This window comes from Theobroma umbraticum, unplaced genomic scaffold, assembly GCF_002168275.2.
Source record: "Theobroma umbraticum cultivar Fairchild unplaced genomic scaffold, ASM216827v3 scaffold_20.0, whole genome shotgun sequence".
In the NCBI taxonomy this organism is placed as follows: Eukaryota; Viridiplantae; Streptophyta; class Magnoliopsida; order Malvales; family Malvaceae; genus Theobroma; species Theobroma umbraticum.
Window position 1 is genome coordinate 2,673,902 of NW_018397266.1, and position 15,133 is coordinate 2,689,034.

The 15,133-nt window shown below is 32.3% G+C and overlaps 1 protein-coding gene across 1 annotated transcript; it reads right to left on the reverse strand.

Annotated features, from left to right (window-relative positions):
• Nucleotides 1–56: 56 nt before the first annotated feature.
• LOC110423585 (Protein kinase superfamily protein) lies at nt 57–5,304 on the reverse strand. The gene is made up of 6 exons (XM_021437835.2): nt 4,961–5,304; nt 4,733–4,872; nt 3,914–4,124; nt 1,454–1,688; nt 1,174–1,324; nt 57–636 (listed from the first exon to the last, which is right to left on the reverse strand). The coding sequence occupies exons 1-6, from the start codon at nt 5,028–5,030 to the stop codon at nt 229–231; spliced, it is 1,215 nt and encodes a 404-aa protein (XP_021293510.1). The 5' UTR covers nt 5,031–5,304; the 3' UTR covers nt 57–228.
• Nucleotides 5,305–15,133: the final 9,829 nt, after the last annotated feature.

Consider the following 15,133-nt stretch of genomic DNA (forward strand, 5'->3'; position numbering starts at 1 on the left):
ATATGTATATATGTATATTTATATAAACCACTATTATAGCACTAAAAAATCTCTGGTGAGACAATTCATGAACCTTTTTTATATACCACCTGAAAGAATCATAGTCACCTCTACACCATTGCTTTCGCTAATTAATAGGGATTAGCCTTTACATACCAACGGCCAAATGATACTAACGCCTCTATAATACAGAAATGAATAACCAACAGGCAAAAATCTACATCAAAATTAACTCTGCATGGGGCGCTTCCCATGCGGGTCTGATCTCAAGGGGCTTGCAAGAGCTGATATAGAAGCAGAAGCAGAAGCAGAAGCAGTATTAGTATTGAAGGTTGATTCACTTGTAAGGCTATCTGAATCACCCGAAGATCCAACAGTGGATGAGAATCCATGAGGCCTGCGCGATCTCCTGTATCTAGAACCCGGGACTCCAGGTCTTGATGGCTCTTCGATATTGCCCGGTTTCTTTGACAGCATAACAACTACCCGGCCCATTGTGGGTCGTAATTGGGGATCACTTTGTGTGCATAGCAACCCTATTTGGATGCACATAGCTACCTGCTCAGGGGCTGCTGATGGGGCTAAGGCAGGGTCCATGATCTCCAAACCCCTGCCTTTCTTGTAAAGCTTATATGCCTGCAACATCAACCACCCACCAGTTACTAAATTAATCTTAAGCCTTTCTTCTGAACCTAGATATTTTTTTTCTCATAAAGTTATTGTTTGAATAATTCTCGCAACTAAGACTTTTCTGTATGTTTGATGACATGATGTACTATGAATCCTATTTTCCGGTGCACGCCACGGGACTAGATTTCTTGGCTACCTATTTTTGACCAAGTCCCTCTCACACGTGGTGGGGTACTTATATACCTAACTTGAACAGACTCAAAGTAACATAAAGGCAAAATATGGCACTATGCCAGTTCAACTCGCAGATCATTGAAAAGTCTCCCTGACGTTGATTTTCTTGCTAGGAAAGAGTCCATAGCATGTGCAAAAAGCACAGCATGAGCGACCCTACGGTTCAACAGCCAAATCACATTGGCACTAAAGAAGAACCTAGCCCAACAGAAGGTCTTACGAGATGCAAACATTCAAGAACCCGAATGCCATGAATCACAAAATGTTATCGTAATTGAATGAATGATCAGATCATAATCTTGTTCTTACCCAATCAAGTAGACTTTGAGCATCCGCATTTAAATTGAAGGATGAGTTTCTCTGACCACTTATCAGCTCCAGAACCACAACTCCAAAGCTGAAAACATCTGCCTTCTTTGACAGATGTCCATGCATGACGTACTCCGGTGCCATATATCCACTGTTTCCAAATATTAAAATAAACAGAATTTTGTTAAATAAACACCTTAGGACGAAGGGATAGGTATTATGAAATTACCACAAGGTCACAATAGTGTAGACCTCATCATGCTTAGTCTAGAAGACATACTTGGTACCAGCTACACGGGTGTTGACATGCGTTTGATCTTCAGGGAAGAGGCGAGCCATGCCAAAATCAGCAATCTTTGGGACCAATTTATCATCAAGCAAAATATTACTTGCCTTGATATCCCGGTGAATGATGCAATTGTGTGAGTCTTCATGAAGGTAAAGCAAACCCCGTGCAACGCCTGTGATTATATCATACCTCCGCTTCCAGTCAAGCTCCTCTTTTCTATTGGATTCTACATAAAACACCCATCACAATCATGATTACTATGATTGTAAAAGTGCATTGATTAATTCTATTCACACCCATAAAAACAATGAGTACAATATCTATCATGTTATTTGTTCATGTTCTTAATTTTTATAATAAACTTAGTTTTCAGATTATGGGTTTAAAAACTGGTGATTAGTTCCACTCAGTGCAGCCCAGTTTATGCTAGAATTGGTCAATAGATTGCTTTTCTTGGAGTATACAATTCAAGTTCATATTATAAACTTTGGTCAAGTCTAATGAAAAGGCAGCTTTTAAGGAAGATTAGAAAATCCATTTTAAATGTTAGAAGAGAATGAAAACTTCTAAAAGTCTTCATGGGCAATTATCCACCATATTTGCACAAACTCTGGGGACTAGAAACCAGCAGCACAATACCAAGATTTATATTTTGAGGCTGGAGAACAACATAGCATGACAGAAATAAATCTATATAAATAAAATTAAATACAAAAATAGATCAAGCACGTGTGCTGAAAAAGAGGGCCGGGGGAAATTAAAGCAGCACCTCAAGGTTCAGTCCTTTGAAAATCTCCATCCAGATTTGCGTCAAACAACTATCTCTACATTACACAAACAACAGGAGGTTCATGCTACAGATCTTTTGAGTAGCTAATGATCAATAATTCAATAAAAAACCACCAGTTTCAAGCACACAATCTTGCAATTAAGTTTCACAAAAGAAGGTCTAGTAGAACCATCCTTCAATCTCAATATTTAAGATCATATAGAAATACTATTGCATGTCCCTAATGATGGTTCATCATGTCCTCTAGAAACACGTTTGATCTACAATGAGCTCAGTATAATCAACAGTTACAATTAAGTACATGCTAGATGTCACCAAGGGAACACCCCAGGGGTTAGAATTTCTTTCTCTAACTTGGAGGTCTCAGGTTCCAGTCCTAGAATGGGAGGGATGGGGTTAATGGGATGGGAGAGGGCTACCTCCCATTGTATAGCCCAAGATGATAACGCGCCAAAAAGAAACATATTAGACAACAAATGTTAGGGTAAAGTGTCATCCAAATAAATTTTAAATACTATTTCTAAAATGAACATTGAAAAATTTAGTTAAAACTCAAAAGTGAGAAATAAAAATAATTATTATCTATTTATTCAAACATTATTCTTGATCTCTACCCATTGATGGCAGGACAGATCAGTCATGGGCCAAAGCCTTCCAACTCAATCCAATTGCTAATTTCTCATAATCTAACACCCTTTCAAATGTTTCTCAACGATAAAATGAATCAAGATTAGAGAAACATAAGTTGAAATTTCCCTTCTTACTCCAAAAATCTCCTTCTGAGAAACATAAGAGTTAGTTTCCTTTTTAACAACAAAAGTTCTGCCTTGTTTCTATTGCTCAATCCATATCGTTTTAAGAATGTTTGAAATGAGAATTTGGAGTTCTCACACACCTGAACTGTATTTTCTTCTTTTGAAGGATGTTTGAAACAGAGGTTTTTAACTATACTAATCTGTTTTGGCTACAGTGCAAGTTACTCATGTTAGAACTTGTATAAATTAGGAGGAAAAAAAAAGAGAAATTAAAAAAACTACATTTAAAGCTAGTTTTGTAACAAAGACCAGTATTGCAATCAGCATTCAGAATGTTTTAACTTAGTAACTGACTTTCCTACCATGCGCATATTTTTGGAAAAAGTACTGCAATTTTGAAAAGTTGATAGCAGAATTTTCTTTTGGTAAATTATAAATGAAAAGTGTATACCATCTTAGTTCTATACTAATGTCTTCTTTTTATTCCTATTCTATTAGGGTTTGAACAAATACATAGTAATTTTCAAGGCCGGAGTGTCCTGATACTTAGAAATGTTTGTTGCACAAATATCTGCCAACTCATCCTACTTTGATATATCCGATAAATAAGCATGCCCACAGTCACCTTCCATGTCCATTTGGTGACTTGTCTAGGCCAAACAATGTGTCTTTTACATGTCTGAAAACTGGCAACAATACATACACACCAAAGAAGCAGAAAAGAAGAACAAAAAACAGAATACAGAGAAACCAAAAAGTTGCAAAAGTAGAAAGCTGAGTCATGCAAAATTTATGAAATTACTCAATTATGCTTTATTCTGATAAGCAAAATCTGCTATAAAGCATAGATGGGTCAATGGAAGAAAAATAAAAGCAGAAAGCAGGAAAGGAATTATGGTAACTTACTGAAGAGAAGCTTGTCTAGACTCTCATTAGTGACATACTCGTATACCAAAAGCTTTTCCATGCCATGTGCACAATAACCCAAAAGATGCACAACATTACGGTGCTGCACACGTGCTAGCAACTTAGCCTCATTCTGGAACTCCCTTTTCCCCTGATTTGAGCTATGAGATAGCTTCTTCACTGCAATTTCTCTACCATCATCTAACTTCCCCTATAAATTAAGGAACAGGCCTCAAGTTAGAGAAATTTCTCACTGTTTAGTTTGATCAACAAAAGACATCTGCTTCTAGAAACCAGAAAATTACTTGAGAACAACATGAGGTAAGCTCGTGAAAGTACTGATAACTGGAAATGTAAAGAGGGTTCAATGAACCAACTACCCTAACAAAAAATTCTAGCTTCCCCAATTTAAATTAAAGTTTTGAATGCTTTGCCACTTTTTTAGCAGCCGAGACGAGATAAATCCAAACGGCGAAAACAGCTCAATGGTTTGACTGGCTTGAGTTATTAGGACAAAAGGTTCATTCTCCATCAAAGCTAAGAGTCCGAATGGAATTGTCAAGAATATTTTAGGGCAAGGCATTTTCATTATTTGCTTCTCTTTAGGTTTCTAATATACAAAAATTGAAACTTTGAATACCTGGAAAAGTACAAATTTCTCCTTTAACAGTATCTCTAACAATTCATGCTATCATATCAATCATATTCTTAATGCAAACAAAAGAACTATTCAATCAATCAAAAAATTGATCAAGTTCAGCAGAACTTTCCGTCTATTTTCTAGGTAACCAAACAAGAGTTTCAGCAGTGGGATCTTACCTTGTAGACAGGTCCAAAACCACCTTCACCAAGCTTGTGATTAGGGTGGAAATCTTTGGTCGCAGCAACTAAAGTCTCAAAAGGAATGTGCTTTTGCTCTTGTTGAGCTATTTGCTCCAAGTCCTCTTCATTCTGCCCCTCTGATCACAGATTAAAGAACCCAAATACCATCAAACATGTAGAAAAGCATCAACCTTTAAAAAAAAAAAACTGGGTTTGTCAATCTACCTTTGCCTGAGTTGAACGTGAAAGGTTTGATTAGATTTTGAAAGAAACTCTTGGATTTGCTCTTTTTCATGGGGTATGAAACTAGAAGAACTAAAGAAAAAGGAAGAATTTTCAGAAGAGAAGTTGGAATGAGAGGAACGAATGAATTCTGGGGAAAAATTGGAGCTTGAAGAGTTTGGAGGAAGACAGGAAGGTGGAAGATTGGCTTGAAAAGCTCAATGATGATGTTGGAGTTTTTGTTCTGGCTTTGCTTTTGTTGATGTGGGAACAGAGATTTGCCCAGGAATAGAGCGCGTGTTGACAAGCTGGTTGACGCTTGACTATTTCTCTCGTAAAATTGTCCTTGTGCCTTGTATCTCCTCGATTATTTCAATTATTTATTCCTATCATCGTTAGGTCAAACCATCCTGCCAATCATGACGCAGGGCATTAGCTGAGGTACATAAACCACCAGAGACACTCAAATGCAAAGCCACAATAAAAACTTGTAACTTGTCTATTTGAATTTGAAATGGAATTTTAATTTATAGAGTAAATAGAATAATGGCATGCACATGTAACAATAATACTAGTAACGGAAATCTAATAGTTGTTACTATTTCTTCAAAAAAAAGGTTAAAGGATTCATTCTGTTCAAACTTGCATTTCTCCTTCAACATTGTCCTAAAGTCATCATTCCTTTATTGTCATTGCTCTAGTAATATTGGAGATGATCTTGCAATCGTGCTATCACTAGTTTCCAAGCTTGGAGAAACCTACCTCTAAATCTTATATTTTCTTACACCTTAAAACATGATGCAATACTGTTTTTCTCCAGAATAAAGATTTGAGTTCATAATTGCTATTTAGAGAGAGAGAGAGAGAGAGAGAAAATTACAATGCCACTTTGGGTTTAGGGCATGTGGCAAGAGTAAGGTCAGATGGGATCGGGATGGGATTAGAGTAAAGATTTTTAAATTCTTATTCATGGAATTACTCATTAAATTATACCTTGATTATAGATTAGTATAAGTTATTTAGGTAACTAATCATTGACCCTCGAAAATACTCAAAAATCTTTTCCTCCCGAAATGACCGAAATTTTGAAAGCGATTGAGTGAGAAAGAGTTTCACAGGCTTGGGATATTTTTACAATTCGTGCGTGCATGCCAAGCAATGCAAAAACAATTAATGAATGTAGAAATAAGGGTAAAAATTGGTATCCTTGGAGAAGATTTGGAGAGAGAGCTAATAGGCGAAAATCAGAGGACATGACTAGTCTCCATGCAGCTTCGATGTCAATGAGAAAATTGGGCATATCCATCCAAATTGAATTGGGGTTAAGATGGAAATGAAACAAATGGTATCAAGTACTGAATATTGAGTTATTGAGTTAGTGGGTGCCACCGGCCAAATTAAGTAGGTCTATAGCTGCCCTTAGCAAGCATTTCTGAACCCATCCAAAGGAATACCAGCCTATAAATCTGTGGACATGATGGACGGTTTTCATTTTTCACCAAGTGCCAACTGCTTTAGATTAGATTTGTATCCACCTCATTCTTACAAGCCTATGATGTAATATGAAGGATTTTCTACTTATAATTATTTTACCTTCTTATTTTTGTATTATACTTACTACGCTCTCTTTTTCCATCTCGTTTTCATGGAAGGCACATAATAGGGGACTTCTCATTTAGATTAGATTTGGTTGATACTTTTACAAATTTAATTTAGGTCACTTGTTTAATCCTTTCATTTTAATTAAATTTATCATTAAAATATTTTTGTTATAATATTTAATATTTTGTAAAATATAATTAAATTTTAAAATTAAATAAAAATAACTTTTTTTTATTAATATAGTGTAATACCCTCGATGAATCTGAGTTCAAAAAATCTTATATATGACTTGGCCTAAATAGAGTCAGGTCCACAAGTTTGATTGATCATCTGATTCGTTTACATGTCTAATAACACATTAATAATTAGTATTACGATTTCTCTTCTTTAAAACAAATGATTAGTAAAAAAGGAAATATTATTAGTCTCAACCTTTTTTGTGTCGATATAAATTAGTAAATCTTTTCCTGCAACTTATGTATTAAAAAAAAAAAGAACAAAAGATAGATCTCATCATTAAATTTGTTGAATAAATTAAATGAGATTAAAAAGTGAAGACAAAAGCATTAAAACAAAAATAGCAATGGTAAGATTTGAATTTGATGGAGATCTTGATATACGTAATCTCAAATTCTATATATTGGAATGTGTTGTTAGAAGAATATAGGCATTTCGGGAGGCCCTTGTTGTAATCTGGTGAAGGCTGGTTCTTGAGTTGGCATAAAGCAAGGGATTAGCCTTGGAACATTGGATAAGAGAAACAAACAATAATAATAATAAAAAAAACAGAAAAGTAAAAGTAGGAGCCATGAGAATGACTATTATTAATAAAGTAAATGAAGAAACAAAGAAAAAAGTGTAGTTACGTCGCCATCAGTGATTGTGTGTTTGGTGATTACATTGAGGCCTTCAGAGAAATATAATAAGGCCAAAGCAGGGGTTGAATTAGGGCAGGCAAGAGACGTCTGGGATAAGAAGAAGTTCCTAGCAGTTGTTCCACGAAGCTGCCATCTCAGTCTGGATATCGGAAGCTTCTTTCATTCTTCTCAATCTAATGCATTAATGAATACTTATGCACCAAGCATGCGAATTAATTAAGGTTAATGGCATTTCACCCAAATAATATAATCAATGGAAACCAACAATTTCAACGTTTGAATGGATCAAAACTTTGTTTCCCCTTTGATTGATTATCTAATTGTTTTCTTTTCTTTTTAATGCAAAAAAGTCAAGAGTTAAATTTAACTACTTGATTAAAGAATTCATATATTTACGATTAACATTAAATTCTCAAATAATATTTTTTAAATCGATAATATTCAAATATCCTTCTTTGAACATATCTATAATATATATAAATATATATATTTATCTACGCTTAGGTTATATATTTATTTGACAAAAATTTGAAATTCAGGTCATAAATTTTTTTGTATTTCTGGTAATTAATACTAAAACAAGCATTTATTATATTATTTAATGAGAGTGTTTTAAGATGTCTTCTCTTTCTATTAATACTTGAATAAAACCATTTCCTTGTTACACTGAATAACACGAAAGCAACGTTGATTTTCGATGAAAGTGACAGGACTTAGTCACGGCGGCAGTCGTTTAAAGATAAGGCTTTTTTTTTCTTTTTTAAATACTAAAGCTAAAGGTAATGTACGGTTTTTCTTTTTCTTTTTTTAATAGCGACAATGCAAGGTGTTTTCAGTCATCAAGTTTGCAAGTTTTTCAATTTAAAATAATCAATTAAAAATTAAACTTCAAAATCAAAATCGATAAATAAATAAAATTCATGAAAAAAAAACCAATGGTATATAAAAAATAATTATTCATAATATTTATGCATAAAAGTGGTAATCAATACTTATTGAACAGTGAAATTTTTTATTATAATTTTCAATAAAATTTTTTATTTAAATAAAGTGTCCAAACTTATCTAAATTATTTCGAATCCTCTATATTGAATCTATGCAACCAAGTTTTTGAATTTATCGATTTAAATTTAAACTTTAATATTTATTTAATTATTTTTAATACATAATTGCATAAACTTCACTTAAAAACTTTTACCCAAGTTTTACCTGAAAATGTAGGCATCTAATGCAATAACATTAACGATCAGATTTATTGAAAATTTTCTATACATTAATAAAAGAGTTTTTAATTTTCCAAATAGATTTATGTGATTAATATGTGTTTATTTAATTATGAAAAACATTGATAATTAATATAAATACTTGCAGGGATCATTTATAAAATACGAAAACCAATAACGCTTATAAATAAAGGGTAATATTTCTAAATTTATTCAGATTCGAAAATCTATTTGCACACCTATAAATGCAACTGCTTTCTCTTTCTCATTTATAGCAGAGATTAAGAACACAACCTCCATTTGGTTTTGCTAACTAAATTCAAAAGATTTAACCAATGATTTTGGGTTTTATACTGGTTTTTCCACTCATAAATTTCCTTTCTTCTCTTTTCATGACTCGAATCCAAAACTTATTATTTAAAGTATTAAATTTTTAAGTGTTAATGTGTCATTCAGCTTACCTTCGAAAACCGGCACTATTTAATTCTAATTAAATATTTATTGATTGATTAACTAACTAAAGGTACTTAGACGTGTTGAACTTAAAGGAAATCTTTTATGGATAAAAACCAATATTTAATCTTTTAAACTTTCAATTTAGCTGAAAGAGAAATTGGGAGACTTTATGAATCATCTTCTAATGGGCAACTTACTATGGCATTTTTCTACTTGGCTGGACCAAGGTAAATGTTGGTCTACCCAAGTAGCTCCCTTCCTACACAATTATTTTGATGTTGCTTTGGGTTCTTTTTGTCCATTGTAAAGGGATACCCTCATCTCCTCTTTTTTTTTTTTTTTGAAATTAATCAATATATATTCCGCTTCTGAAAAAAAAAAACACTTACTATGGCATTTTCATTAGTAATGTAATAATAGATAGCATATAATTGCTTCTAGAAAAACACTTCAATATAATTGAAATGGGATCCAGAACTTTCACAAAAAAGGAAGAAAATTCCTCAAGCTTGACAAACTAATTAATAAAACTATGAAATGCAACGTGCATGGGTTTATTACTTAATTGTGAAGGTTTGTTTTATCTAGGTATAGTAACCAGTAAGATATCTAATTTCAAGGTATTGGTACACTGAATTCGATAATAAGATTTAACACAGATACACTATCTAACTTTGGTTGACAATTACTTATTAAAACTTGAATCCATTTATTTTGTTAGAAGTGACGTGATTTTTGTTTATATTTGATATCTTGTGGTATTGTGTCTTAATAGTGTTGACAAGATTAAAATACAAAATATGATAAGGTTAAACTCGTACACGATATAAATAATTATTTGTATTAGTATCTGAAAACATATATACAGACACGTTTAATAACTGGATAATATAACGCAACACAATTAACAAGTTTATTAAACATGTTAAGATTTTTTATATAACACGACGCTATTAATAAACATGATAAAATATAATTTTTTCCTAACATGATTAGCATATTTAACATGTTTAATAGAATTAAATTAAAATATTTACTATTAAATATAATTTTATTATTCAAATTTAAAATCTATACTTATAAAAAAAATTATAATAAAATAATAATATTAAATATAATAAAATTTAACATACATAAAATTCATTATCATACTAATAAAATCCATATTAACATCTAATCCTAAAATACTATAACATCTAAAATCATCAATAATTTTCAACTCTAATTAAATGCATATCATTAACCACATCATCAACCATGAATAGCTCCAAACACCCAAACTAAAATCGAAAACTTGCTCACCAATGTCACATTATTAATATCCTTATGAATTAAAAAAAACTTTTTAAAATAATTGTTTAAAATTATTTATGCAAGGCTAAAATACTATTTGACTATTAATTTTAACGGGTTAATAAACGTGTTTAAATATATTTTAAATGAGTTACTCATGTTTGATACAGTTAAGACACGATTAAGATATAAAACATGATAATATTAAACCCAAACTTGTTTAACTCCGTGTCTTTTTGTGTGGTGTCCAAAATTGCCCAGTCTACTCTCCCTATGAAATTTGACCCTATTCAAATTCAAAAATAAATTAAATTTAATCATTTTTATAGATTTTATTAATCAAAACTAACTTAGTAAATTCAAAGAAAATTTTATATTTAGAAAATGTATAAACTAAAATAAATAATTTGTCAATCATATATAATACTTATACTAAAAAATAATATAAATAATAAAATAAATATTAAAAATTCATTATTTATAATCAAGTTCGAATAACGAATACACTAAAATTGCTATCCATGCCTTACCCAAACCTATATATAGTGTACCCTAGTTCTACTTAGACGGGTTATATAGTGTCGAGTGCTTGTTTGTAAGGGAACGTAAACGGTTATTTTGGTTTTAGATATTTAATAACTGAATTAATCGAACTCATTTTTAAAAATAATTGAAACCAAACCAAATTCTATAAATAACTAAACTAACAGAAACCTAATTAATTTGGTTAGTTCAATTCGATTTTCGAAAACCAAGTTTGAGAAATTTCTTTTTAAAAAATTTTTTTTGACTTGTTTTATAATATCAATCAAAAGGCGATTTGTGGTCCGCTTTTGATGAAATTTCAATATGTTGTTCTTGACATTGTGAGCTTCAATTTGTACAGTCAGATTGTACTTTTCTCTCTTCTATTTGTTGGGTTGTGATACCTTTTATTTTGTGTTTATATATTGTTGCTTGGTGATTTCCACTTTATTGATAGTGAGTAAGGGTTATTATGAGTTCTAGAATTGCTGGATGAGTATTTGCTGTATTCATTGATTTTTTATAATAGATTGCTTTTTGGGACTAGGTCCTATGGTTTTTCCCTTTCACATTGAAAGATTTTCCATATTAAAAATCATGTGTTCTTATTTGGTTTTATTTTATGTATTCATTACTATATTTGTTGTCTAAGATATTTTTGTTGGTTGGATATTTGCTCCTCATAGGTTTTTTCAAGTGAGAAAGGCTTTGTTTTGTATTATTGCTTTTGCTATATCAATTCCTTTTCCCAGTAACTGGTATCAGAGCAGATTCTTTATTTGTGGGTTTAGCTTGATTGAAAGATAAAGTCTTATTATAGTAGAATGATCAGTTTGAATGACACAAATTATCATAAGTGGAATGGAAAGATGAAAGATTTATTGTTTGTGAAAAAGCAACATTTATCAATATTTGCTACTTAAAAACTTGTGACTAAATTTGCTAAAGAATGGCCTTTTGAGCATTAGATAGTTTACGGTTTTATTCGGAAAGGGTATATGACAATGTTTTGAAGCATATTGCCAATGATTAGCATGCTAGAATTTTGTGAGAAACGTTTGAGATCGTGCATGCTTCTGAAATTGGCAACAATAAATTGTTTTTGTTGAAACAGGTTATAAATTTGAGGTACAAGGTAGGTAGTTCTTTCTTTGATCATTTGAGTGAATTTGAAGGGTGTTTTGACCACCTATCTAGCATGGGTGTCAAATTTGAAGATGAAATTTTGAGACTTTGGTTGCTTAATACTTTACTTGATTCTTGGAAAAATCTTTTTGTGACCTTGATTAGTTCTACTCTTAGTGGTGTTGTTACCATGGACTATGTAAAAACTGTTGTTTTGAATGAAGAGGTGAAACAATAAACTCAAGAGGTATCAATTTCACAGTTTAAGGTCCTTTAAAGTTTAAGTGCAAAAATCTCGAATGTCATCATTATGGTAAAAAGGGACATCTCAAGAGATTTTGTTACTAATTAAAAAATGAGAACAAAAGCAGCAAGGGCAAGCAAGAAAAGAAAGACAGTGACAATGATGATTGTGTTGCCACCATTACTGCAGAAGATCTTGCAATTGTTCGCAATGAAAATTTGATTAATGCTATTTGTGATGAGACAAGCTAGATTGTTGATAGTGGCACTTGTTCCCATGTGACATTAAATAGGGATTTTTTCACATTTTATTCTCTTGGTGATCATGGGGCTTTAAAAATGGGTAATAATGGTGTGTCAAGGGTGACTAGCATTGGAACTATTTGTGTGGAAACCAGTATTGGGACAAACTATTTTTAAACAATGTTAAACATACACCATATGCTAGTTTGCATTTAATTTCTGTTGGTGTTTTTGATGATGAGGGTTATTTCAGTACTTTTGGTGGTGGAAAGGGGAAAGTCATTAAGGGTTCTCTGATTATGGGATGTAGAAAGAAGCGTTTCAATTTATACTAAATCTAGCTTTTAGTCTCTATTAATGTTGTTAATGCAGTTGACAATGACAACTCTTTAGAGTTATGGCACAAGAGGCTTAGCCACATTAGTGAGAAGGTACTTAACTATTTAGTTAAGAAGAATATACTTTTAGGGTTGAAAGGTGCAAGATTAGACAAGTGTGCTCACTGCTTGGTTGGGAAATAGAACAAAAACTCGTTTAAGAGTCATCATCTTTCTAGAAAATCAAAGTTACTTGAGATAGTGCATTCAGATGTCTATGGTTCGATGAAGACAAAAACATTTGATGGTGCACTTTACTTTGTGACTTTCATTGATGACCATTATAGGAAACTTTGGGTTTATGTCTTGAAAACTAAGGATCGGGTACTTGGTGTCTTTAATCAATTTCAAGTACTATTGAAAGAGAAATGAGAAAGAAACTAAAATGCATTCGTATTGACAATGGTAATAAATATTGTGGACCATTTGATGAATAATGTAGACAATAGGGTATTAGACACCAGAGGACACCCTTTAAGACTTTTCAGCTAAATGGCTTGGTAGATAAGATGAACAGGACATTAATAGAAATAGTTAGATGTTTGCTTTCAGAAGTAAAGTTGCTTAGATTTTTTTGGGGTGAGACTTTATATACTGTTGAAGATATTATTAATTTATCTCCTGTTGTTGGTTTGTAGATTTATGTTCTTGACAGAGTGTGGTATGGTAAAGATGTTTACTATGATCACTTACGGGTGTTTTGCTGTAAAGCATTTGCGCTTGTGCCTAAAGATGAAAGGTCTAAGTTTGATGTCAAGACCACATAATGTATCTTCATTGGCTATGGCCAAAATGAATTTGGTTATAGGCTGTATGATCCAATTGAAAAGAAGCTTGTTAAAAACTGTGATGTTGTTTTCATGGAAGATTAGACTATTGAAAGTATTGATAAGTAAAGAAGTCAAAGTCTTTAAATACTAATGGCTTAGTTGATCTTGACCTAGTTTTTGAGGCATATACACTTGATGTAGCTGAGTTTGGTGATCAAGTTGATGTGGAGAATTATATTCCTAGTAATTAAATTGAGAATAATCATGATGATGTTTTTGATAAGGTAAATGCTCCTGCTCATGAGGTTATTGATGAACCTGCTATTCAACTTAAAAGGTCTATTAGACAGCAAATTCCTTTCACTTGCTACTCACTTGATGAATATGAGCTCTTCACTGATGGGGGAGAACCTATGTGCTACAAAGAGGCTATAGACAGTCAGCAAAAGGCAGAATGGGTTGTAGTTATGAAAGATTAGATGAAATCTTTGCTTGACAATCATACTTTTGAGTTGGTCAGGTTACCTAAGAATAGAGAAGCTTTGCAAAATTGATAGGTGTATAGGTTGGAGAATGAAGAGAATTATTCCAATCCACGATACAAAGCCAGATTAGTTGTTAAAGGTTTTAAATAAAAAAAAAGGAATTGATTTTGAAGAGATCTTCTTATTGGTTGTTAAAATGTCTTCCATTTGAGTTGTTATTGGTTTAGAAACTAGTCTTGATTTAGAGGTTAAACAGATGGATGTGAAGACCGCTTTCCTTCATGGTGATTTGGAGGAGGAGATCTACATGGAACAACCAGAGGGTTTTGTGATGAAGGGCAAAGAAAACTATGTTTGTAAGTTGAAAAATAGTTTGTATAACTTCAAACAAGCACCAAGGTGGTGGTACTAGAAGTTTGAGTTTGTTATTATCCAACAGGGATTCAAGAAGACTAATTCTGATCATTTTGTGTTTGTGCAAAAATTTTTTGACAATGACTTCATCATTTTGTTGCTTTATGTTGATGACATGTTGATTGTTGGTCATAATTCTTCTAGAATTGACAAGTTGAAAAAAGAGCTTGGTAAGTCTTTTGTAATGAAAAACTTGGGACCAGCAAGATAGATCCATGGCATGTGGATTATTCGTGACAAAGAGACCAAGAAGTTATGGTTGTCTTAAGAGAAGTATATTGAAAAAGTACTTCAAAGGTTTTACATGGATAAAGCTAAAGTGATAATAACACCTCTTGCTACTTACTTTAGGCTTAATGCTAGATAGTCTCTTTTTATTGATATGGAGAAAGAAAACATGCAACTTGTTCTTTGTGCATCCATGGTAGGAAGTTTGATGTATGCAATGGTTTGCACAAGGCTTGATATAGCTCATGTTGCTGGTGTGGTTAGTTATTTTCTTTCAAATCCTCGTAAGGAGTATTAAAAATCTGTGAATTGGA

What these genes read in the sequence shown, in the direction of transcription:
- LOC110423585 (XM_021437835.2), bottom strand. Translation starts at nt 5,030, where the DNA reads ATGAAAAAGAGCAAATCCAAGAGTTTCTTTCAAAATCTAATCAAACCT. An exon ending in CACGTTCAACTCAGGCAAAG is followed by an intron (nt 4,873 to 4,960) that starts GTAGATTGACAA and finishes ATCTGTGATCAG; the next exon opens with AGGGGCAGAATGAAGAGGAC. An exon ending in GTTTTGGACCTGTCTACAAG is followed by an intron (nt 4,125 to 4,732) that starts GTAAGATCCCAC and finishes CTTAATTTATAG; the next exon opens with GGGAAGTTAGATGATGGTAG.